General features: G+C 39.2%; 1 protein-coding gene across 1 annotated transcript in view; it reads left to right on the plus strand.

Moving 5' to 3' along the window:
* Positions 1-23,701, plus strand: part of LOC143035165 (ribitol-5-phosphate transferase FKTN-like) — a 25,560-nt gene extending 1,859 nt beyond the window's left edge. Inside the window, exons 2-9 of the mRNA XM_076201807.1 lie at positions 1-228; positions 528-666; positions 1,160-1,271; positions 1,683-1,850; positions 14,405-14,499; positions 18,178-18,266; positions 20,013-20,182; positions 20,529-23,701. The exon at positions 1-228 is cut by the window's left edge and continues 103 nt beyond it. Of these exons, the coding sequence (XP_076057922.1) occupies positions 1-228; positions 528-666; positions 1,160-1,271; positions 1,683-1,850; positions 14,405-14,499; positions 18,178-18,266; positions 20,013-20,182; positions 20,529-20,745 (1,218 nt within the window). The 3' untranslated portion in view covers positions 20,746-23,701. The remainder of the gene's footprint in view (positions 229-527; positions 667-1,159; positions 1,272-1,682; positions 1,851-14,404; positions 14,500-18,177; positions 18,267-20,012; positions 20,183-20,528) is intronic.
* Positions 23,702-24,194: the final 493 nt, after the last annotated feature.

The following is a 24,194-nucleotide window of genomic DNA, read 5'->3' on the forward strand; positions in this document are numbered from 1 at the left end:
CTCTCTAACCCATCCACTCCCTTCCAACGTTCTGTTCATCTCGATGATGTGAGGATCCTGAAACGGGCGAGTTCGGAGAAGGGGGTGGAACCCATACTTTTCGACTCTGTCATTCTTCAGGGTTGGAAGCAGAACCGCCACTTGGTGGTACCCAATGCCTGCATATTCCTTTGCCATGTTGTTGGTCCACTGCCATTTGCAGTCACTTATGCACAGCTTGCAGGGAATGTAAGTAAGAGATGGCAGATATTATTGCAATGTTATGTATTCGTTGAAGTGCTAGTCAAGTCTGCATACATTTTTGCCTATACCAGTGCTAAGTAAACTATCGGTAATAGATAAAAATAACAATTATTTCCATAATCAGCATGAAAAATACTATACAAAGAAACAATAATAAAAAAAAAAGTCTTAAAATGAAACGTTTCCTCAAAAAAAAGTTGCCAGGTAAGGGGTTAATTAGATAAACATGTCTTTTTCACTTTAGTTCTTCGTATTATTATAATGCAAGCCATTCATGTTAACAGCCAGATTTTGTGCAGCGGCTAGAGGAGTTGGGTTTTACGGTGAGCTCGTTCCAAACCCCCGATGGCCGTTTGGCACACATCTTCCTCTTTGGCAAGGGATCGCCTCTTCATCTCACCGTTTTGCACCAAGCCCCTGCTGGTAAATCATACCTTGTACTTACATAATTGTTTCCCTAATTGTGATATACAAAAATAGCTGCACTCATAGGATCCTATGTTTTTTCCTCTCTCATACTTAGTTTTGAATATGATTATGGTTTCAGATTGGGCTATACCCTCTTTCAGGACTTAATGCATCTCTGTGGAAAGTTTTATTGACATCCTTTAGATATGTAGTAACGTGTAGGGACAGTTGTATGTAGCTCATTAAAGTTTAGGTTTCTCAAGACAAGATAGTTGAAGCTAAAGATCATTAGGCCTGGTCTGGAAGCTGAGTGCTTGGCCCTCAGGTTTAATGGGGTTTGAAGGTGAGGGGCAGAGAGATGGTTCTCTTCAGCACCATTCTCACAGGCCCATGACATGCAGGCTCCTATCCTTGGTCCTTGCATAGCAAGAAAACAAGTAGTAGATTTAGTGCAAGCTAAGTGAGGAGTACAAGATTAAATCAAACTAAATCACAAATTTATTTTTAGGGTACTGGCGCCAATATGCCTTGAAAGGTCCAACCCACAGTGTTGCACGGGTGAAGCAGTACATTACCAAGAATGCATGGACAAACGTCAAGTTTGAACGTGCTTATGAGAGGTGTGTTACAGAACAAGTTCCTTAGTGGTAGTGTTCAGGAGAAGACTGTACTCACCCATCCTGTCATACTGTTTTGTGACATTTCCTTTTTATAGTTGTCATTCTCAGTATCATCTTGTTCACAAACAGATTATGAGAGGTACCCATAGAACACTAATACAACACAGACAATAGTCAGATTCTTCCCAGAGAGATCAGTGGGAGGGTCTAAGGACTTGCTACAATGGCTTAAGGTTTTCAGTCGGTGATACTATAGGCTATAGTTATTATTATTAAGATTCCATTAAATGATTTTAACTCTAAGAAGTTCACTTGCACAGTGTCATATATCCTTTTATTGGGAAATGTTTTAAGTGTTCTGTAAATATTCACTTTCCTATTGGTGGTTATAAACCCTCCTTGGGCTTCCAGGTTTAAGATAGAAGAGGCCAGCATTGACGGAATCACATTACACGTGCCCTCTGATATTCATGCCTTCACAAAGGACTTGGAGAACTCCCACTTCCTGCCTTGCAACGAGACCAGGGCGGCCTTCTTTTACCTCAGATTCCCAAAGGACGAAAGTCCTGAGGCAGTACGGTGAGTGAACATTTATGATTTAGAAACCTGAAACCTGTGGTGAGGAGCTGTAAATACAGGGTGTAAATTTCATGTAAATATATATATATATATATATATATATATTTTTCTTTTCTTTTTTATGTTCTTTTCTTTTTTTTCTCCCTCTCCCACTTTCTTGATGTGCTGTTATCCATAAAATTAGGTGGCTAGGTATGGGAGAGAAAACGTCCTCACCCATTTTTCTCCTTCTTGTTTAAACATTACAAAAATAATCCCTTGTTTCTTCCCGGCCATACTGTGAGAGACCCACATTCATATGCTGAGATAGACATAAGAAGTGGGCACTGGTAGTACGGCTTCATACATATGTATGTACCCAGTTAGGCTTGCCTAATGTCTTATTCAGATAATACACACACAAAATCAGTCCAATATTTTTCGTACTACAGACACACCCAACCCTTGCACTAAAATGTTCAATATATCCACCCAGACAAACCTCATTATTTCTTGAGTTATGGAGGAAACTGATCACCCTCTTGAGCTCCTGCCAGATGCCCTCCACCCTATATATGTTGTGGTCATGTTTGTATATTACCAGTACTGAAACCTGTAAATACATGCTTGATTGTGAAGCAGGCTGGCCATGGACGTGTCATATGCTGTGTTAACTAACCTATGTTGGTATGTCTTCAGTGTTGTATTGTAGGCATAGTGGAGTCTACTTGGGTGAACTCTGGCTGTTCTACTTAATTTAGTTTCACTTACATAGATGTAAGTGGTGGAGGACAACCAAAAATCCTGTTTAGGCTTCAGGCTAGCTAGAGGTCCTGTTTGTGAGGACTGTTCTTGTTGATATGATTGGCTGGGGTTGGTGAGATGTCTCAGGCATTGTATTTCTAGGGTCTTTCTGATGTGTGTTAGTAGGTGGTATGTCATGTAGTGGGAGAGGCACTGTATCTAATTGTAGCACAGAAAATCCAGAAGCCAAACTATATGAGGCTGTACCCAAGTTTATGTACTGACTCCTCCATGTTGCCAGAGCTAGTTTATCCCCAACTCAGGGCTAGATTAAAACCCTTAGAGGCCCTAAGCATTTATAGGAGTTTGGTGGCCCCATATGTATATGCCCCCAAAAACGGGTTCTTGGAAGGAGAATGAGCATTCAAAAATGTTAGAAGATACAAGGTATTCATTAAACGAGATACTAAAGGATTGAGGTAACCAGGTACTTATGGGGGATTTTAACTGCAAAGAAATCTCTTGGGAGGAGATGACAGTGAAGGGCAGAGAGGATCTATGGGGAAATGTATTACTGGACATGACCATGGAACATACAGTGACACAATGGGTAAATAAAAATATCAAGATACAGAAGTAATGATGAACTGTCAAGACTGTATTTGATATTTACAACAGAACCCGAAATTGTAGATAAAATTGAATACAAGACACCATTTGGAAAGAGTGACACATAATAATAGAGGCTGAACTAAAGGAAGAAATGTATATGGAGGGAAATGAAAAGTACAGAAAAGGAAGATTGATGTACAACAAAATGGACTTTGGAAAACTTAAGAAATTCTTTCAAAATGCAAATTGGGAAAAATTCTACATTGAAGAGACAAAAGTGGAAGAGAAATGGGTGATCTTGATGGAAATCTATAATGAAGGAGTGAATAGGTATGTACCAAGACAGAAACAAGAGAGGGTGTATGTTAAATGCTGGTTCAACAGAAGATACAGCGAGGCAAAAAATAGAAGACACAAAGCTTGGAAAAGATGGAGAAAATATCAAAAAACCTGGAAAATGGCAAATATATATAAATTAAGAAAGTGGCTAAGAAGATGAACACCGGAAAGCCGAGCAGAATATGTACTGGCAAGGAAAGAAACAAATCTTGCAAAACATCGAGCAAAGACAGAGACATGGAAAGAATTGGGAGAGAGATTGACAGAGGATTTGCAGAAAGGAAAAAAAGTTACTATATGGTATAGCAAAGTCATATAGAAAAAGCAAGGCAAAACAATATAACATTAAAGACCTAGAGGGGAATGTTCTTACAGATCAGGATGAGATAGACAACAGATGGACAGAATACTTCCAGGAGCTCCTAAATGCAGGAAATGAGGAACAATGGCAAGAGGCGGAGGAAGATTTAGATGGAGAAGAACATGATGAAATCACACAAAAAGAAATTGAATGGGCATTGAGAGAAATGAAGAATTCCAAAACACCAGGAGTAGATGAAATATCAATAGAGCTAATGAAGGAAGGAGGAAATGTAGTACAGCAAAATATATTGAAGCTCATAAATAAGATCTATAGAGAAGGAAGAATACCAGAGGAGTGGGGTAAAACCCTAATAGTCCCAATTTTCAAAGGTAAGGGTGATGCTGGAAATTGTAACAACTATAGAGGGATTTCCCTAATACCCCACATCACAAAGCTATACGAGAGAATAATTGAGAGAAGAGTAAGAGACCTAGTAGAACCTTCATTAGGAGAAGAGCAGCATGGTTATAGAAGTAATAGATCAGTAACGGACTTAACTTTTGGACTAAGGATGGTAATAGAGAAGGCATGGGAATATAACCAAAGCCTATACATCGCTTTCATTGATTTACAGAAAGCTTTTGATTCAATACCTCGCGAAAAGGTATGGAGATGTATAGAGGAGAGGTATGGTATCAAGGGACATCTAAAGAAAGCTATAAAAAGTTTGTATTACCCCTGTGTATGCAGTGTTAGAACATCAAAGGGGGCAGAAAAGTGGTTCCCTGTAGAAACAGGGGTTAAACAAGGAAGTGTGTTATCCCCTCTGCTTTTTATAGCATATATGGAAACTGTAATAGAGGGCTTTAAAGAAAGTAAAGAAGAAAAATATAAGAACAGAATAATGGCTTCTGCAGATGATGCAGCTGAATGGAGCACAGATAGGGAAGAGATCGAAGAAGACTTAAAAAGGTGGAATGAGTGTTTTATAAGGAAAGGCATAAAATGAATGTAGAAAAGAAAGAGATACTGACAGTTAGCAGAAGAGAAGAACATGAGTTAAGCATCACCATAGGAAATAAGATGGTAAAAAATGCAAACATCTTCAAATATCTTGGAAGTGTAGTCACTAAGGAGGGTGGAAATAAGAGAGATATTTCAGAACGAATAAATAAATTTAGTGCAGATGTTGGAGCTCTCTGGCCAATGATAAAGGAAAAACATGGACCTTTAGAAGTGAAAAAGATTATTTTCAATACTGTCTTGACACCTACCCTAACATATTGTTCAGAAAGTTGGGTAATGACAAATGTAGACATGAACAGGATTCAGGCAGTGGAAATGAGACCATTAAGAGCCATAGTTGGAAAGACGAGGAGAGATAAATTAAAAAATGAAGACATAAGGAAAAGCATTGGCATCTGTTCCATGCTAAGCAAAATAGATGCTGCCCAGTTAAAATGGTTAGGACATTTAGAAAGAATGGATGGAGAAAGAATTGCAAGGGAATGCTGGGAGTGGATGCCGGATGGAAGAAGGCCAAGAGGAAGACCGAGAAAGAGATGGAAAGAAAATGTTGAAGAAGCCCTCAGCAGACATGACTTGCCCAACATCGAAACTCTGAGGGAAGAAGGGGCCTTCCATGATAGAGCCAGATGGAGAAGCATGCTGGGACCACTGACAGGCATAACGCCTACTACTGGGAGCTGAAGTAAGAAGAATATGTAAAAATGCGCAGAGAGGAAAAAAGAAACTATAAAAAAGACATCATTAAAAAATGCAAAGATCAACCCAAACTATTCTATAGAACATCATTAAAAAATGTAAAGATCAACCCAAACTATTCTATAGATATGTGAATGGTAAACTTTGAAATAAACAGGAAATGGTAACACTACACCAAGGAAATACAAAATACACACAAGATCTAGAAATGGCCAAAGTCATGAACAATTACTTCAAGTTGGTTTTCGCTAGAGAAAAAGTACAGCATTGGGACGAAGGAAGTGAAGTGCGATCTCCCCCCCATGAGGGAAATAATAATAACACAAAAAGAAATAATGGAGCAATTAACGAACTTTGATGTTAGGAAATTGCATGACCTGGATGGAATTGCAAATTGGATACTAAAAGAATGCAAAGAAGAACTAATGGACAAAATATACAACATAATAAGTTGCTCACTCAAAGAAGGAAAAATACCAAAGGACTGGAAAAATGCCAACATTGTACCAATATATAAAGGAGGAAACAAGGAAGAACCAACTAATTACAGACTGGTCTCCCAAAAAAGCACTGTTGCCAAATTTGAGAGAAAATTATCAAGAATAAATGGGTAAAACACCTGGAAGAAAATATAATAAACTCGAGACAATTTGGATTCAGACAGGGAAGATCATGTGTTACAAATTTAATCTGTTTTTACTCGAGACTAATAGATATAATACAAGAAAGGGATGGATGGGCTGATTGTGCTTTCCTAGACTTACAAAAAACCTTCGACAAAGTACCACACAAAAAAATAAAAAAAAATAAATTAAAAAAATTGGAAAACATAGGAGGGATACAAGGCAACCTACAAAATTGGATGGATGATTTCCTGTATGGTAGAAAAATGAGAGTAGTGCTCAGAGAAAAGCATTCAGGTTGGAAGGAGGTGATTAGTGGAGTCCCACAATGATCTGTATTGGTTCCAATAATGTTCACTATTTATGTGAATGACATGGATGATGATATGGAATGTTACATGAGCTTCTTTGCAGACGATGCTAAATTGTTGAGGAAAGTGAAAACCGAAACAGACTTCAAATCACTACAGAGAGACCTGAACAAGGTTTGGAAATGAATTTGGAAGTGGGAAATGGACTTCAACATTAAAAAAATGTAGCATAATGGAGTTCAGAAAAAGTAAAAAAAGAATATCAGGACAATATACAATTGGAACTAAAGAGGTAAAGAAAGTGGGATCTGAAAAAGACCTGGGAGTAATTATCCCAAATGACTTGCTCTCTGATAAACAAATAACAAAATTCTCAGAGAATCCTATAACTTGCTAAGATCAATAAAAGTGGCATTCACCTATTTTGATGAAGAAATTATTTAAAAAAATATATTAGTCACAATAAGGCCTAGACTGGAGTATGCTGTGACATTATGGTCACCCAGTACCAAACAGAATATAATGAAAATTTAAAGAATCCAGAGACCAGTCACAAAAATGGCCCCAACACTTTCAAACTTGCCATATGAAGAGAGACTAGCTAAATTGAAGTTACCTACTTTGGAACAAAGAAGAGAGAGAAGCGACCTACTGACCAGCTATAGAAGCATGAAAGGCACGGAAATACTTGATAGAGAGGACTTACTAAATTGGGACAAAATAAACAAGATGACATGGAAAGAAGCTCAAAAAGGATATTTATAGAAGAGATCTGACACTTGGAACAAACTGGACGAAAAAATAGTGTGTGCCAAAACCAGACACAAATTTAAGAGCAAACTAGACAAAGTAAGATAATGGTGGGACACCATGAGTTTAGGTCCCCTCCTGTAAGATACAACTAGGTAAATACACACACAAGATCTAGGAAGGACGTCCCAAAATACACTCCGAACCATTGTTTAGCGAGTTGCCAACGACGATTTTGGAACCAACCAAGCACTGCCTGGTTGTTTACATATGGGAAGGGAGTATCGTAGTTAATGTGACCGAAAATGTAGTCTTTGTATCTTCATACAGCTATTCCATTTGCAAGATCAGTGCCAACAATGGATGAAATAAATGAAGGATTTAGGGAAAAGGAAACTGAAATATCTGGTTGTAAGTACCACTTGGTCTAATTAAAAAAAAAAAAAAAGTGTCTAAATGAAACCCCAAAGACATACCAAAAGTTTGAAAGAAATGTCTTCTCGAGGTTCAACAGAGACAATAGCATTATGTATAGAGGGATAGACACGAATAGAGAACCCAGGTTTAAAAATATTGTAAGAAATAGAGAAATAAATCGGTTAGATGAAATAATTGAATTGAAAAGTGAATGCAAAAGTATACACAAAGAAGTAGCCATATTAAGAAAAGCCAATGAAGAAAACAATAGGGAAATAGATGAATTAAAAATGGAACTGAATAGGATAAAGGGAGAAAATATAAAATTGAAAAATGAAGATATGAATAGGAATGAGGCATTAAAGAAAGAAATGAAGGATCGAATACAGGCAGTGACTGAGAAAGTGGAAGAAATGATTAAAGAAAACGACTTCCAAGAAATAAGGAAACAGTGGAAGGTGGAACTGGAAAGTCAAAAATCATCTTTTAGGGAAATAGTAGAACAACAAGTTAAGGAGAATGCGAAGGAAACAGTAATCCAAGTAATTAAAGAGAAAGGAAATTTGGTTAGGGATACAGTGGACAAAAAAAGATGCATTGTGATCTACGGTATTAAAGAAAAGCATAATGTTCCTAGGTATCAGAGAAAGAGAGCAAAAGGAAATTGCTAAAGAGATCGTGAAGGAGATTCAAGAGGAGAATCAAACCTTGGATAAAGAAATCAAGGAAACATATAGAATAGCTAGATACTCAAAAGAAAAGCAATATAGGCCACTAAAAGTAAAACTTAGGTCACAAATGATAGCAGAGGAAGTACTCTCCAGAACAGCAAAACTAACAAGCAGTGAAAATCACAAGAATGTATGGATAAAGAAATGAGTGATGAAGAAAAAGAAAAGGAGCTTAGAAATGAGGTGAAAGAAAAAATTAAAAAAGAACTGAGGCTGAAAAGAAGGATTTTTTTTTTTTTTTTTTTTTTTTTTGGGGGGGGGTGTGGTGGACAGGCTGAGAAAATGGTATATCACGAAAAAGGAAACAAAGCAGACAAAGATGAGAAGGAAAGAAATCAAAACTAGCCTATACCAACATAGATGGAATGATCTCAGGACTGAATGAAGTAAATGATTACCTGGCATCAGAAAAACCAGACATAATGGGAACAGGAGAAACCAAACTAAAAGGTAATCTACCACCTAACACTGTGGAACAAGGACTATACAACTGCTGGATGAAGAATAGAAAGGAAAAACAAGGAGGGGAGTACTATTTCTGACCAGGAAAGACTTAAATGTGACAAAGGTAAAAGAAGAAAAAAAAAACAATATAGAATCAATTATGAAAAAGTAGAAAACAACCACATGAAAAAGTAGAAAATTTGTAGTAGTGTATGTGCCCCCTAAAACACAGTCCTGGACAGAACACAATCATTCCAAATTGTTGGAGGATACTAAACATGAACTAACTTATATACTGAAAGAAGGAGGAAATACAGTAATTACGGGTGATTTTAACTCAAAATAAATATGTTGGGAAGAAATGACAGTGAGAGGTGGAAAGGATATATGAGGCAGCATACTACTCAATATGACCATTGAATACACAATGACTCAGTGGATAAAGGAAAATACCAGATACAGAAACAATGAGGAACCTTTGAGATTGGATTTACGTCGGAACCTGAAATTGTAGACAGAATAGATTACAAAATACCAATAGGAAAGAGTAGCCATATATTAATAGAATTCAAACAAAAGAGCAAAAGGACCTAAGAAAAAAGGAGAAACATAGAATAGGAAGACCAATATACAACAAAATTAATTTTGAGAAACTTAAAAAATTCTTTTGTTATGCAAACTGGGAAAAATTCCTAAATGTAATACACCCCGTCTGGGGTATTAGCTGCTTGTTATTGTGGCAAAGTAGCATGCAGTTGATACTTTAGGGTCTATATGGGGCGCCCCTACAGACCAGAGCCACACATCATTTTGTCTATGATAGAGGAAAACTCTGTTCATAAAGTAATGATGACACTTTTATACTACGACTGTACCTCCGTTATGCTGTCCCCCAACCCCTTGCTGCTGTCCTATACCATTTCTCTGAGTATTCATTTTCTGTGGTGGGGGAAAAGAATACTGCCACCAAGTATTCCCACTTGGATCGTAAGAGGCGAGAAGAAAGGGACAGGGATTGGGACTAGGCATCCTTCTCCTTGTAGCCCCACAGGGGACATTCCTAAAAGAAAAAGTAAAGGCATAAGAGGGTCTGGAAGTTTTCCAACCAGCACCCTAAGGTTTGGGTCTTTTAATGTTCATGGATGTGGTACAGATGAGAGTAAAAGGGAAGAGATAGGTAGTATGTTTGTGAGAAGAAAGATGGATGTGTTGGCTTTGAGTGAAACTAAGTTGAAAGGGAAGGGTGAGTGTAAGTTTGGGAGTGTAAGTGGGAGGTTATCAGGAGTGAAGAGAGGGTGAGGGAGGGAAGGGTGGCTATTCTAGTAAGTGAAGAGATAGGTAAACGTGTAGTGGAGTGGAAGGAGGTTTCCTCAAGGATAATGTGGATGAAGGTGAAACTGGGAAAGGAGATGTGGGTCTTTGTAAGTGCATATGGGCCTGGCAGTGAGAAGAGTGTAGAAGAAAGGAAGGCCTTTTGGATAGATTTAAATGAGTGCATAGAGGATTTAGGGAGAAATGTCAATGTAATAGTACTGGGAAATCCTTGATAGGAATGATTTACTAAAAAATGACCATGGAAAAACAAGAGGTCATGAAAAGAAACTAAAAAAGGGTAACTATAGAAGATTGGAAAAAAGAATAGCTTCCCACACAGAGTACTGGATACCTGGAATAACTTAGATAAAGAAACTGTGTGTGCAAATACTATTCAAAATTTTAAGAAAAAACTTGATGCTGAAAGATACAAAGATGTGTCAACACGAGCATAGCTCCCTTCCCGTATAATACAACTAGGTAAATACACACACACATAAGATGCAACTAAGTGAATACATATACACACACACATGCAGTGGTAGTGTTTGCAGCCACCACTAAGGTGGTCTGGATTCAAATCCCTCCCAGGGCTGAAATAATTTCAGTATCGCTGCGCTGCAAGTCGTTACTCCAACTCTAAAAGGAAACAAGGCAGACAGACAAAGATGAGAAGGAAAGAAATTAAAACTAGCCTATACCAACATAGATGGAATGATCTCAGGACTGAATGAAGTAAATGATTACCTCTAAATGATAACTCTAAAGTTTCCATATGCATAGCCAGAATAATAATCCCCTGTTATATACTAGGAATGTGTTGCTCTTGCTCAGGCATAGATCATGTCTATGATATTGTTGCATTTCACCTACAATTTGCTTGTTGAGTCCATAGAAAGATGTTTGAACTTGGAAATATCTTTAAGGAGGGCATTCATCTTATGTAAGTATTCAGCTTTTGTTGTCAATTCCTGGAATAGCTCAGAGAATGATGTGCCCCTAGCTAAGACCATAAGCAACTTCAAAATTGGATGTGTTAGCTCGAAGAAAAGAGAGAGGACTTCACAAGTGCAGCTCCTTTCTTGTATGCTACAATTAAGTAGATACAGATCCCTTCATATGCATATTACATATTCACTACACCACCCCAAATTCTGAAACATTGGTTGTTCTATTTTATTTTATTTTGTTTCAGTGATTTTTACAGTTGGAAATTGGGCCACAAATCCTTGATCTCTCTCCTGATTGGAGACTTTCTCACTTCACAAAGGGACAGACATTGCAGCTTATCTTCAGCTTAAAGTAACTTCAGTTTCTGTGTGAACAGTTTTGAAAACACATCTTATGTTTAAGTGGACTTGTGTGCATGTCTGGGTGTATTTTGGTATTTTATGTGATCTTTGTCCTATTGACAATTTTTTTAATGCTTCAAGGCCATGTGTTCGCTGATTACCTGTGTAGTGTAATTTCAACTTTTGGGTCATCAGGTTTGATTACATATTGATGTTGAAGTACCCAGATGTACTTTGTAGTTTTGTGTTTTTGTGTAGTTTGAATAAGCCATAGCAGTAAGCCATGGTCTATTATTGAATCTCCAGATTTTTTTAGTGCTTCATCATTTTTAATTTAGATTTGCTGTGCTGATTAACACTGGGATTGGTAAAACATGTTTCATGATTTGCAATCCTCAGAAAAATTACTTAGATAAGTAAAGTGAAGAAAGACTAGCAAAACGAGTGTGAAAGGCAGAGGTGGATTGAATGAACTTGAAGGGAAGACCAAGAGAGAGATGGATGAATGGAGTAAAAGGGGCCCTAGGTAGAGATACAGGGTCTAACAGATAAATCCGTACAAACTTTGAAGAGGTTTTAAGCACTTAAAAAGTAACATATGGCAATTCTGATTGTTTCCAGATACTTCCATTTGCCTAATAATTTAGCCAGTTGTATACTAGCACCGGTGCAATAAACATTAAGCAATGGAACAAGCCAAACGTTCAGCCATATGCGAACTTCGTCGCGCGGGTCACACTCCTAGCGCCATAATAAGGATGCTAAAATACTCCAGACAAACTGTTTACGATGTTTGTAAACGTTTTGATGAGACCGGCGAAGACCAACGAGCTGCTCACAAGCCCAGAAGGGGCAGAATTCTAACACCTCGCTTTTTAGCTGGTCTCAAGAGAAGTGTCAATGCAAATCCAGCCTTACCATTATCGACATTGGCAAAGAAGAGAGGTGTCAGCACAATGACAATTCACAGAGCATTAAAGAAATTGGGATTAACCTCATTCTCACAAGGAAAAAGACATCTTTTGACACGAAAAATGAAAGAAATCCGCTTGACCAGGTGCCAAAAGCTGTTGAACTGGATGAAGTCGAATGGCTCAGTCATCAAGTTTTTTTCCGACGAGAAGATTTTCACGGTTGATGCGACTTTCAATAAGCGGAATGATCGCTGGATAGCCTCCTCATCCTCAGAGGTTCAACACAAGACAACGACGAAGAAACCAGCAAGTGTCATGGTGCTCTGTGTGGTGTCAACTGAGGGGGACGTCTTCACTCACTTCTTCAACAACAAGGAGAAAGTCAATGCCGTTGTCTATTGCAAAGTTCTAGAAGAGAAAATAATACCCTGGATGAAAGATAAGGCTAGTGGCAACCAGTTTGTCTTCCAACAAGACTCGGCTCCAGCCCACACAGCGAAGAGGACCACCAACCTTCTCGAAGGGTCAAATGTGCAGTTCTGGAACAAAGAGTTGTGGCCCTCAAATTCGCCAGACCTAAACCCTTTAGATTATTATTTTTGGGCGCGAATTGAGGCCAAGGCATGTGACGAGCCACACAGAAGTATAACAACCCTGAAGACAGACATCAAGAAGGCTGTGGGTTCATTATCAAAGTCTGAGATCATCAACGCTGTATCCAAGTTTCGTAAACGCGTTGAAAGCGTCATAACAGCTGAAGGTGGTTACATTGAATGAAATCATTGTTCTTATTGCCTTTTCTAAATATACTGAAAATTTCATAACTCTCTGTTTATTATAACCCGAGATATTAATCTTAAAACATGTGATAAGAAGTTGTACGGATTTATCTGTTAGACCCTGTAGGTGTGACTGAAGATTGGTTATGAATGTTTGATAAATTGATGCAGCTTGAAGTGATTTCTCCTTGTTTTCTCAAATTACTCATGAGTGGATTAGGAGCTGAGGGTCCCCATGTAATGAAGCAATGGAGATAAATCAGCTCAAGCTGTTGGGCACTGCTGTGGATGTACTGTTCTTGTTGTATTGCTCCTGACCCAGGCATTGGCAGGAGGAGTCAGGGTGGTCCCTTCATTCAAAAGGAGCTAAGATAAAAATGTAAACAGATGGGCCTTGGCCAGCTACCACCCCTTAAAGGGGAAAGATGCCTTTTGATATATAGATAAATTGTGACTCCTTTGCCTGCTCCCAATGAGTTGGACCAAGGGCATGGTTGATTAGATTTCACGCTACAAAATCCTCTGTAATGGGCACTGTCCTAGCTTCCTGATGGGGGAGTTTGTGACGCTAAACCGAATCATTGCCTTACTTGGTGTCTACAAGTTTTATTCAGACTAGTCACCAGATAACTTCATTTAGTTTAGGAAATGCCTCTTTAGTGAAGGGCTTAACACTCTTCAAACTAACTCCTTTACCATAATGTCCGTGTAACTTTTGCTCCACAAATGATCCAGCTCAGATTAGGGAATGCCACCGTGGCAGCAAAGGGGTATGAAATTATAGGCTATATGATTTTGAGGACGGGGCATCCTAGGTACAGGTTGAAGTGTAATGATAAAATTTGATCCCTCAGCTTCTAAGGTGTCATGGGAATAAATTATATGATCGCACTAGCCAGGAGTTCCACGAAGATGATTTGAATAACTTTACAACAAGCAGAAAGTATAGTCCAGGCGCTACAAACTGACATGTATACCCATGCGTGTGTTGTATTAGTAAGCTTGATGTGTAATTAACCTTTTTACTGATGCTCTACTCGTGACTTAAGTTTAGATTTAGTCTTGTTGCCCCCAGGCACTTTTATTCATCTGAGGATTTCTTCCCTTTCTTTTTCTTTCTTTATTTTCTTTTTCTTCCCTGTCACTGCCACATACAACTTGTATATTTGTTCAGGCTGCTGGAAAGGAATTTTCTTCAGCTAAGGGAAATAACCCCATCCCTCCCTCAACCTTGGCATCTACTTTATTGACCTGTTTCGTTGCTTATCATTTTCAGGTTCAGGCACAAGGCATGGAAGTTACTAGCTAAGGCAAAAACCATCCTGGACTCATTGAATGTCCCCTTCTGGCTCAGCAGTGGCACATGTCTTGGTATGTATATGGTCAGAAGAGGAAGGCACAATTTTGTGGATTTGAATGTAGGTGTTTATTTATTATTATATATATATTTTTCTTCTTTTTCTTTTTCCTTCCCCTCCTCTGCCTGCTCCTCCTCCTCCTCCTCCTTCTTCTCCCTTTACAGGTACAAGCACACTGTGGCAGGAGACAAACACCACCACCATATTTCCTTGTATTTCACAAAAGACAACCAAATGGGGAGTGATGTGACAAGGGATTCCTTCTTTTAATATTTTTCTGCCACAAAGTGTCAAGGCAATATATATATATATATATATATATATATACATACATATTTATATACTGTAACCAAGCTACACACTTCGTACAAGGGGGATCAAGGCTTTTGCATATATATATAATTTATGCCTTTTCCTTTTTGGCTACCTCCCTTGTAAGGGGGAAAAAGCCTTGGTATATATATGTATTTACAAGGACAACTTCCCCTCAGCTGAAAATTTGCAAAAGTTTATTGCCATAATCATCATCATAGCTTATCGTGCCAGATGGCCTACCATTGAAGTGTTCTTTGGTTAATATTGACTAGGTCAGTGTTCACTAGATCAGGTGAAAGTGGATATGACCTTAGGATGTGGTCAATGTTCTGTATGGCTTCTCTGTACCATTCACTTGATGGGTTGGTCTTGAGGCCCCATTTAACCAGATTGTCACTGGTTCTGGCGAATCTGGATTTTGCTCTATTCAATGTGGATCAGTCACGTCTTGGCAGTATTACCCCTATGAAGGGGTTAATGAAGTTTGCCTTGTATACTGAGAGACCCAAAATTGCCTGGCAGCATCAAATATTATATATATTTATATATATATATATATATATATATATATATATATATTCATATATATATATATATATACATGTACCTATACACATATATATATTATATATATATACATATACATATTATATATATATATACATATACTGTATATATCCCTGTCTGGGGTATTGGCTGCAGGTTGTTATGGCAAAGTAGCATGCAGTTGATACTTTAGTGCCTATATGGGGTGCCCCTATGGACCAGAGCCACACCATTTTGTCTGTGATAGAGGAGGACTCTGCTCACAGAGAAATGATTAGACTTTTATTATACTGCTACTGTCCCTCTGTTATGCTGTCCCCCAACCCCTTGTTGCTGTCCTGTACCATTTCTCTGAATTTCATTTCCTTGTTTCGCCTACCCTGCGCTGGGGGGAAAAGAATGCTGCCACCAAGTATTCCGACTTGGATCGTAAGAGGCAAGAAAAATGGGATGGGGATTAGGACCCGGCATCCTTCTCCCTGTAGCTCCACAATGGACATTCCTAAAAAAAAAGTAAAGGCATAAGAGGGTCTAGGGGTTTTCCAACCAGCACCCTAAAGTTTGGGTGTTTTAATGTGTGTGGATGTGGTACAGATGAGAGTAAAAGGGAAGAGATAGGTAGTATGTTTGTGAGAAGAAAGATGGACACGTTGGCTTTGAGTGAAACTAAGTTGAGAGGGAAGGGCGAGTGTGAGTTTGGGAGTGTAGTTGGGAGGTTCTCTGGAGTAAAGAGAAGGTGGGGGAGAGAAGGGGTGGCTAAACTAGTAAGTGAAGAGATAGGTAAATGTGTAGTGGAGTGGAAGGAGGTTTCTTCAAGGATAATGTGGATGAAGGTGAAACTGGGAAAGGAGATGTGGGTTTTTGTAAGTACATATGGGCCTGGTAGTGAGAAGTGTGTATAAGAAAGGGAGGCTTTTTGGATAGATTTAACCCCTTCCATACGGTGCCGCGCACACGTAGGCGTCATGGGGAGCGAGTATATTCGCGAGGCTGCCATATCGGCGTCTTGATTATATTTATTGTAGTCGCCCCTCCATAATGACATTCTTTCTAATTCTTTTGTAATCGCATTTTCTATGGTTATCAAAATTCACGGGTGAAGAGAGAACGATCGATATAAGCGGTGACTATATTTTATGATGCGAGTATTATTACGACACGTCGTACAGCTGGCATTGGCTGCTGCCACCGAGATCTAAGTCCATGACGCCTACGTGTGCGGCACCGTATGGAAGGGGTTAAATGAGTGCATAGAGGGATTAGGGAGAAATGTCAATGTAGTTGTATTGGGAGACCTTAATGCTAGGGTAGGACATGAACCAATTGACGAAGTGCTTGGGAAATGTGGAGTGCCAGGAAAGAATCGTAGTGAAGAGTTGATGGTGGAGATGTGTCCAGAGAGTTGTTGATAGCAAATACAGTGTTTTGGAAGAAAGTCAAGCATAAGTACACATGGGAGAGGGTGGTTGATGGAAGGGTGGTAGATAGAGCTTTAATGGACTATGTAGTGGTAGATAGGAGTATAATAGGAAGAGTTAAGGATGTACATGTTCTAAGGGGAGAGAGTGGGGGAATATCAGTGTAAAAGTGTAATGAGGAATAGACATTTGGGAATGGAGGCTAAAAGGAGATTGTATGAAGGAATGATTGTGCCAACAGCACTGTATGGGGCAGAAACATGGAACATAAGAGAGAAGGAGTCTGAATGTGTTTGAGATGAGGTGTCTGAGAAGTATGATGGGGGTTACTAGGCTGGATAAAGTGAGAAATGAGGAGGTGAGGAGAACAGGGGTGGTAAGGGGGTTGGGAGATAGGGTGGATGAAAGAGTATTGGGATGATTTGGACACATGGAAAGAATGAATGAAGAAAGACTAGTAAAAGAGGTATGGAAGGCAGATGTGGAGGGAGTGAACATGAGGGGGTGACCTAGGATGAGATGGATATCTGTTGTAAGGGGGGATGGTTCAGTACAGTAAACCCTTGACATATAAAAGTAATTGAGGGGAAGGCTTGGTCGTTATAGCTGAATCTATGTACTGAACATACAAATGTATTCAGATTTTCCATGTACCCACCATCCATACTGAACCTTGTACCACATATAATATTGACTTTTTTCATTATATCAGGTGAATGGTTGGTAGGTCTCACTAGGGTCCATGTAGCTGAAATTTGATGTTACAAGGTTTGGTATAGTGAGGGTTTATTGTGTAGTTAAGGTTAGGAGTTGGTCTCAGAGACTAGTGCCTCTTTGGTCTCCGGTGTGGGTGTTTGTCAGCCTTAACCACTTTAGTACAGTGACACCTACATAGGCATCATGAGGTGTGAGTGGGTACACAAGGATGCCTGCATCGGCATCTTGATTATATATATATTTTTTGTCTTTTGACACTGTTTCTGACCCAGGGCAGTGGGTGAGATGGAGGGATGAACTGTCATCCAGGAGGTGCCAAGATAAAAGGGAGGGAAGGGGGGTAGAGGGGAGTGGAGTATGATGGGGATAGAATGGGCAGGAGTTGTTTTGTAAGCCTTTTTCTTTCTTTCTTTCTTTCTTTTTTCTACCTACCTTATAAGGGAGAAAAAAGCCTTTGATGTATGTACTTGAGTTACCCCGGATTCTGTGAACTGGTTTGATCATGTTTTCTGTTTATTATTACTCAGAGTAAAAGAGAATGAGTAATACAGCAGTGACTTTATATGATGAATCGTACATATGGGCACAAGAATTTGACTCGTACTAAATAGGTTAAGAGGTGATGAGTATTCATAGCACCACCTAGGAGTTAGAAGTATTTGTTTATTTATTGTTTCATTACTTCTTCTTTCCAGGTTTCTACCGTCAGTGTGACATTATTTCCTGGGGAAATGATGTGGATATTGGTGTGTTTATCGAAGATTATAAGGATACCATTGTGCCAGTAAGTTTTCAGGGTTATTGTCAGTAGTTTGTCATTACCATCCCAAAGATGGATGACCAACAAGTGGTGGTCTTGCAAGACATATGCGAGAGGAACTTATCCTTGCTGCCGGAATGCCTGCTGCCCAAGCAGGTTAGAGCGTCATTATTTGTGGCGGAGCTCAAGGTGACAGCAGTTTGAACTCTGATGCCAGTGAGTTGGACCAAGGGCATGGTTCATGAGATTCCACACTACAAAGTCCTCTGTAAGGAGCACTGTTTTAGCTTCCTAATAGAGGGAGTTTGTGACATTAAACTGAATCATTCAGTGAATAAAAACTTGTATTCAGAACTTGTCAACACCACCATCCATCTAGAGAAGCATGGCTACCTCTAAGACCTTCCCCAATCAACTTTGACAATACGTTCTCCACCTTTTTAGATAAGGAAAGATGACAACTATGATTCCTCCCCTCTTATTACTATAAACCAGTGACATAGAAGCAGTTCCACACTAATACAACATAGAAAGTAGCTCATTGTTTCTTCCTAGAGAGATTGATGGGATGGCTGAAGTTGGGCATCATCAGCTGTTCACTGGGTAACACAATATTCACTGAAGGAGCAAACCTAAGAGAAAGACTCCACTCACAACTAAATAAAGTTTTATATTAGTTTGAGTAGAATGTGGAGATGCTTTATCATGTGGCCATGATAATACTATCTATATATATAACAAAATTTGACGCAGCCCGAAGGGATTTTTCCCAGTCTTCTCTTTTTCTGCATGAGGGGACGGACGGAGAGGGGGGGGGGCGCCGATTTAATGAAGCGGCCTTGCTGTGGATGTGCTGTGTCTTGCGACACTGCTTCTGACCCAGGGCAGTGGACAAGGTGCAGGGATGACCCATCATCCAGGAGGTGCTAAGATAAGAGGGAGGGTGGAGGGGTGTGGAGTGTATTTCAGGGATGGAATGGGTGGAAATGATTTTATGCCTTTTCCTTTTTGGCTACCTCCCTTGTAAGAGGGAAAAAGCCTTGGTGTATGTATGTATGTATAAATATAAACAAGGTCTTTTTCCCCTTACCAGGGAAATAGCTGAGTCAAAAGGTATATCCCCACTCCCATCCATTCCACTACCATCCACCATCCTTTCCTCCCTCTCAACTTAGCTCCTCATGGGTGACAGGTCATCCCTGTATCCCGCCACTGCCCTGGGTTAGAAGCAATGCAGCAAGACACAGTACATCACAGTAAGGCTGCTTCACTTAATCAGCAACCCACCCACCCCACCTGTCCATCCCTTCAGGCTGCATCAAAATAGCATTCACACATAACCACTCCCTAACCCCCCACCCCCCATTCCTTGCATCACAGTATCATCTGTACACAGCCATTCTCCACTTACCACTGTCTTCTGCCTCTTCTGCCCTCTCTCCTTCTTGGTCAACAGGCACCCCCCTCTTGCTCAATGCTCCTTTCAACACCATTCATCCACCTATTTGATAAATTAATTAAGGCCAGTGTTTGATGATGGTATTCATCTAAGGGCGGGACTCAATACTGAAAGGTTAGGATGACTGCCACTAATCCTTTGATGTGGTAAAACCATTTACATAGTTTTTGCGTGTGTGTGTGTGTGTTTTTTTTTTTTTTTTTTTTTTTTTTTTTTTGGGGGGGGGTTAGGACCTGATGTTGAGGGGTTAAACAGAAGAGATATATATATATATATAATATGAGCAGCAATTCCTGTCGATTCTGTTGCAGGAGTTCGAAAAACGTGGCTTGCGGCTCACTCACCGCTTTGGTAGGGTGGATGACAGCTTTGAGTTGTCCTTCAAGGAAGATGAGGTGAAACTTGACATTTTCTTCTTCTACACGGATGGAGGGACAGCATGGAATGGGGGCACACAAGCTAGAACAGGACTCAAATTCAAGTAAGATTCCTCTTCTTCATTGTCTTCCTTTTCTTCATGCATGCATTTGTGTTAAGACCAAAAATGAGTACTTGTATGTTGTGGTCATGCAAGATGGCCATATGAGAGGATTATTATACTGTCCAAGTACTCTGCGAGGCGGAATTTGAGATATTAAACTGAATTGGTCAATTATTTATGTTATTAAACAAACTGTGGGATTTTACCCAAATTTGTCGCTCAGACAGTCAAGCCCAAAATGTTCTTGGAATTTTGTTTCAGTACAAATTGGCAAAAATAGTTATATGAAAGGAAATTCCCAGGTTCAAGGAATCTCAAATCAACTAATATATTTCTTTACCTTCAGATACATCTTTCCATTGTTCACACTATGCTGGACAGAATTCTTGGACCTAAAGGTGCGAGTTCCTTGCCAGACAGAGCGCTACATTGTTGCCAATTATGGAAATAGTTGGTTCTTGCCTCAGCAGCAGTGGGACTGGAAGGCCTCACCACCCAATGTCAGACCCAACGGCCAGTGGCCAGAGGAAGAGTGGAGCCAAGTCATCCAGGTGAAGGAGTAAATAAGTAAGAAGAGACATAGATTAGGAAAGTCCAGAGATGTGATCCTGGTTAGGTTGCGAAGTATTCAGGAAGGATTGATACAAGGGATAATTAATCCCTTAAACATGCTGGCACCCTTTAAGAACATTCGTCTGGTTTTCGCTCGATTTATTTAGTTAAAGAGCAGAAGGGGTCTTGGTGAAATTGGACTTTATTCTTTGATCTGCATCTCGGCTGAATGAAATCATCTGGCATAGGCCAGAATGAGATCTGTAAAGTATAACAATGAACTGAATAGGGAAGGTGTCGCTGGTCAAATATGACTCAGCCAGTCAGGACTCTCTGTGAGAGATTGGAATGATAAGATGTATAGGCGCTCCAGGAGAGGCTGTAAGAAAGGGCACGATCATGAAATGGGTATTTTTAACCACTTCGGTACTACATAGGTTTTATGAGGTGCAAGTGGGTACACGAGGATACCGGCATCAGCATCTTGATATAAAAAAAAAAAAAAATTGTAGTTGTACACGAGTTATCACAGATTCTGTGAACTGCTTTGATCATGTTTTCTGTGTTTATTATTACTTAGAGTAAAAAGAGAACAAGTAATATAGCAGTGACTTTATATTTTATAATGCGAGTAGTGTGGTGAATCGTATATATGGAAGCTGATCCTGCGCACAAGAATTTGATTCGTACTGAAGTGGTTAAGAGGATAAGTTGCATAATTATGACCTTCACCTTATAAGGGGTGGCTGAGTCAGAGCACAAGCCCACACGACGAAAAAAAAATTAATTAGATTAAAGAAAAATGGACATAATACCTGTTGCATAAAAAATGTAATATGATTTCTTTTGTACATGCATGCATACATACAAACACACATATCAAAAGGCCTTTTCCCCCTTATAACAGGGGTGGCCATACCAAAGCATACACCCACCTTACACCTATCCCATATAACTTCCAGAAAGTGAGACGTACACAATGTACATATATGCAGTTACATTCAAAGTGTACACACCATATACACTTACTCATGTACACAACTACAAAAAAATGTGTGTATTTAACCTCAAGGTTATAAGAAATCCACACACAAAATAAGTGAAGAATCAACAAAGTTCTGTGGCTGTTTGAAATGACAGAAATAAATTTTGTTGATATCCAGCAGTGAAATAGTTAAGTAGCAAGGAGGTGAATGAATAATTATTTTCACCTCGCTATATCTTTAACTTGGGTAGTTAGCATTCATGAAATGAACCAAAAAATATGATCATCCACAAAGGAACTGCAATGGGAATAGGTACTTGAAATGGATTGAAAAACAGAGAAGAAGTGAGATAGAAGAACAAATTATGATTGTTTGTTCTTATTTATATATATTTTTTTTACAAGAGTGAACCAGGTGATTGATTGAATGGTAGTAATACATGCATGCATGTGTGAGTAATTGACCATCCTGAAGAATAGCACTATTACACTTATGGGCTGGCTTGTAAGCCATTTGAAGTAAATACACTTTAGATGATGTGTTTTTGTTGATCTGTGATTCATTGACTGTCATGGTGTGGCCAGTACCAGACCACAGTCAGCATTGTACAGTCAGAGAAAGAAGTATCATCCATGTTTTAACCAGTAAATATTGAAGTAAGTCAAGACTTGATTAAAATCGTAACAATTTGTAGCCTCAGGTACCATCTGTACAGGAACCTTGCACCAGTTAAAAAGCTGGCAACAGCTACTAGCTGGACCCATAAATCTTTTCAAGTGGAGATCCATGGGTCTAGGGAATGAGTGCCAGCCTATAGGGCTGCACCTCCAGCAGGAGTGAAGAAGTTCATAGGATCATGTCCTGGCATTTCTAGTTGCCACTTCAAAGCTCAAGTGTAATCAAAATACCAATGATACTTTTGTATAATCTACTATACTTTATTTCAATATTGATTAGGCATATATGGGTAGACATGCCTTTCTTTAACTGTACATGGGATTTAGACAAACAATCAGGTTTTGTAAGATTTTAAACCAAAGTATTCATGTGATTGACTTTAAGAGCCATTTTTATTTCTGTTTATCGTTTCGTTCCAGTCTTTACTTTTCATATTACTTATAAAGACTAGGAGCTGTTGATGTTTAATTAATGGAGATATATCATGAATTTCCTTGGTTACCAGTATTTTTCAAGTGATAGAATAATGTCAAGGAATGTCAAAATCCCCTCCCCCCACCAAAAAAAAAAAATTATGCTTAGATGCATGGAATAATTTTGTCATATTAATGATACCATTCTTGCTCATCTTGATATAAAGAGAGTCATGCACATAGACTCTCCAGAAGTGAGTAGATTTGTCTTACATGATTCAGAACAAAATCCTTTAATGTGCCAAACTGGATACTGCATGACAGGGATCATTAAAGAAGTCAAATCCAGATGATTCAGTTTAACATTGTGAACTCCCCCTATTAGGAGGCTAGGATAGTGCCCCTTACAGAGGAGTTATTGGCATGGAAGTTAATGAACCATGCCCCTGGTCCAAATCACTGGCAGCAGCATTCGAACTGCAGTCACCTCATGTGGTATCTCCTGTGCTGCATAAAATTGCCTGGGATTTGCTTGAATGAATTCCTTGAATATATAAAACTTGGTTCTGTATACTATGAAGGACTGAGACAATCAAACTAAGATAGTTGATGAAGGAAGACATTGCAGCAGGAAGGGGTCTGAATTATATAGAATTGAGTGGATCAAGCCAAAGTAAAAACTATGTGCCAAAAGTGAGTACTTTAAGCTGAGATTTTTAATGCACAAATACAATTAACTTCGTAGTTTGAACTCCTCAAGTGAATTTCCCCATTAGATTAGTGTGCAATAATAATGATTGTTGTCTCAAGTTTCACAGACCAGAAAGTCATATTAGGCATCTAGAATAGAAAGGGGGAAATGCTTGTGTCATGCATTAGCCATTTTGCCTCTTAACCCCTTCCATACGGTGCCGCACACGTAGGCGTCATGGACTTAGATCTCGGTGGCAGCAGCCAATGCCAGCCGTACGACGTGTCGTAATAATACTCGCATCATAAAATATAGTCACCACTTATATCGATCGTTCTCTCTTCACCCGTGAATTTTGATAACCATAGAAAATGCGATTACAAAAGAATAAGAAAGAATGTCATTATGTAGGGGCGACTACAATAAATATAATCAAGACGCCGATATGGCAGCCTCTCGAATAAACACGCTCCCCATGACGCCTGCGTGTTCGTCACCGTATGGAAGGGGATAACATCAAACAATCTAAGAACAGTGTTTTGTACAGTACAGAGGGGGTGTGCCATTTAACCCGTTCCTCTCTAGAGTCCTCATATATCCATAACATCTGGCAACAGTCATCAGGCTCTCCCATATCTCTATGGGAAGAAACATTGGAGTTTTGTCTGCATTATATTCATGTGGGACTGTTA

The sequence above is a fragment of the Oratosquilla oratoria genome, chromosome 18, assembly GCF_046742065.1.
Source record: "Oratosquilla oratoria isolate Oo_2021 chromosome 18, ASM4674206v1, whole genome shotgun sequence".
Lineage (NCBI taxonomy): Eukaryota > Metazoa > Arthropoda > Malacostraca > Stomatopoda > Squillidae > Oratosquilla > Oratosquilla oratoria.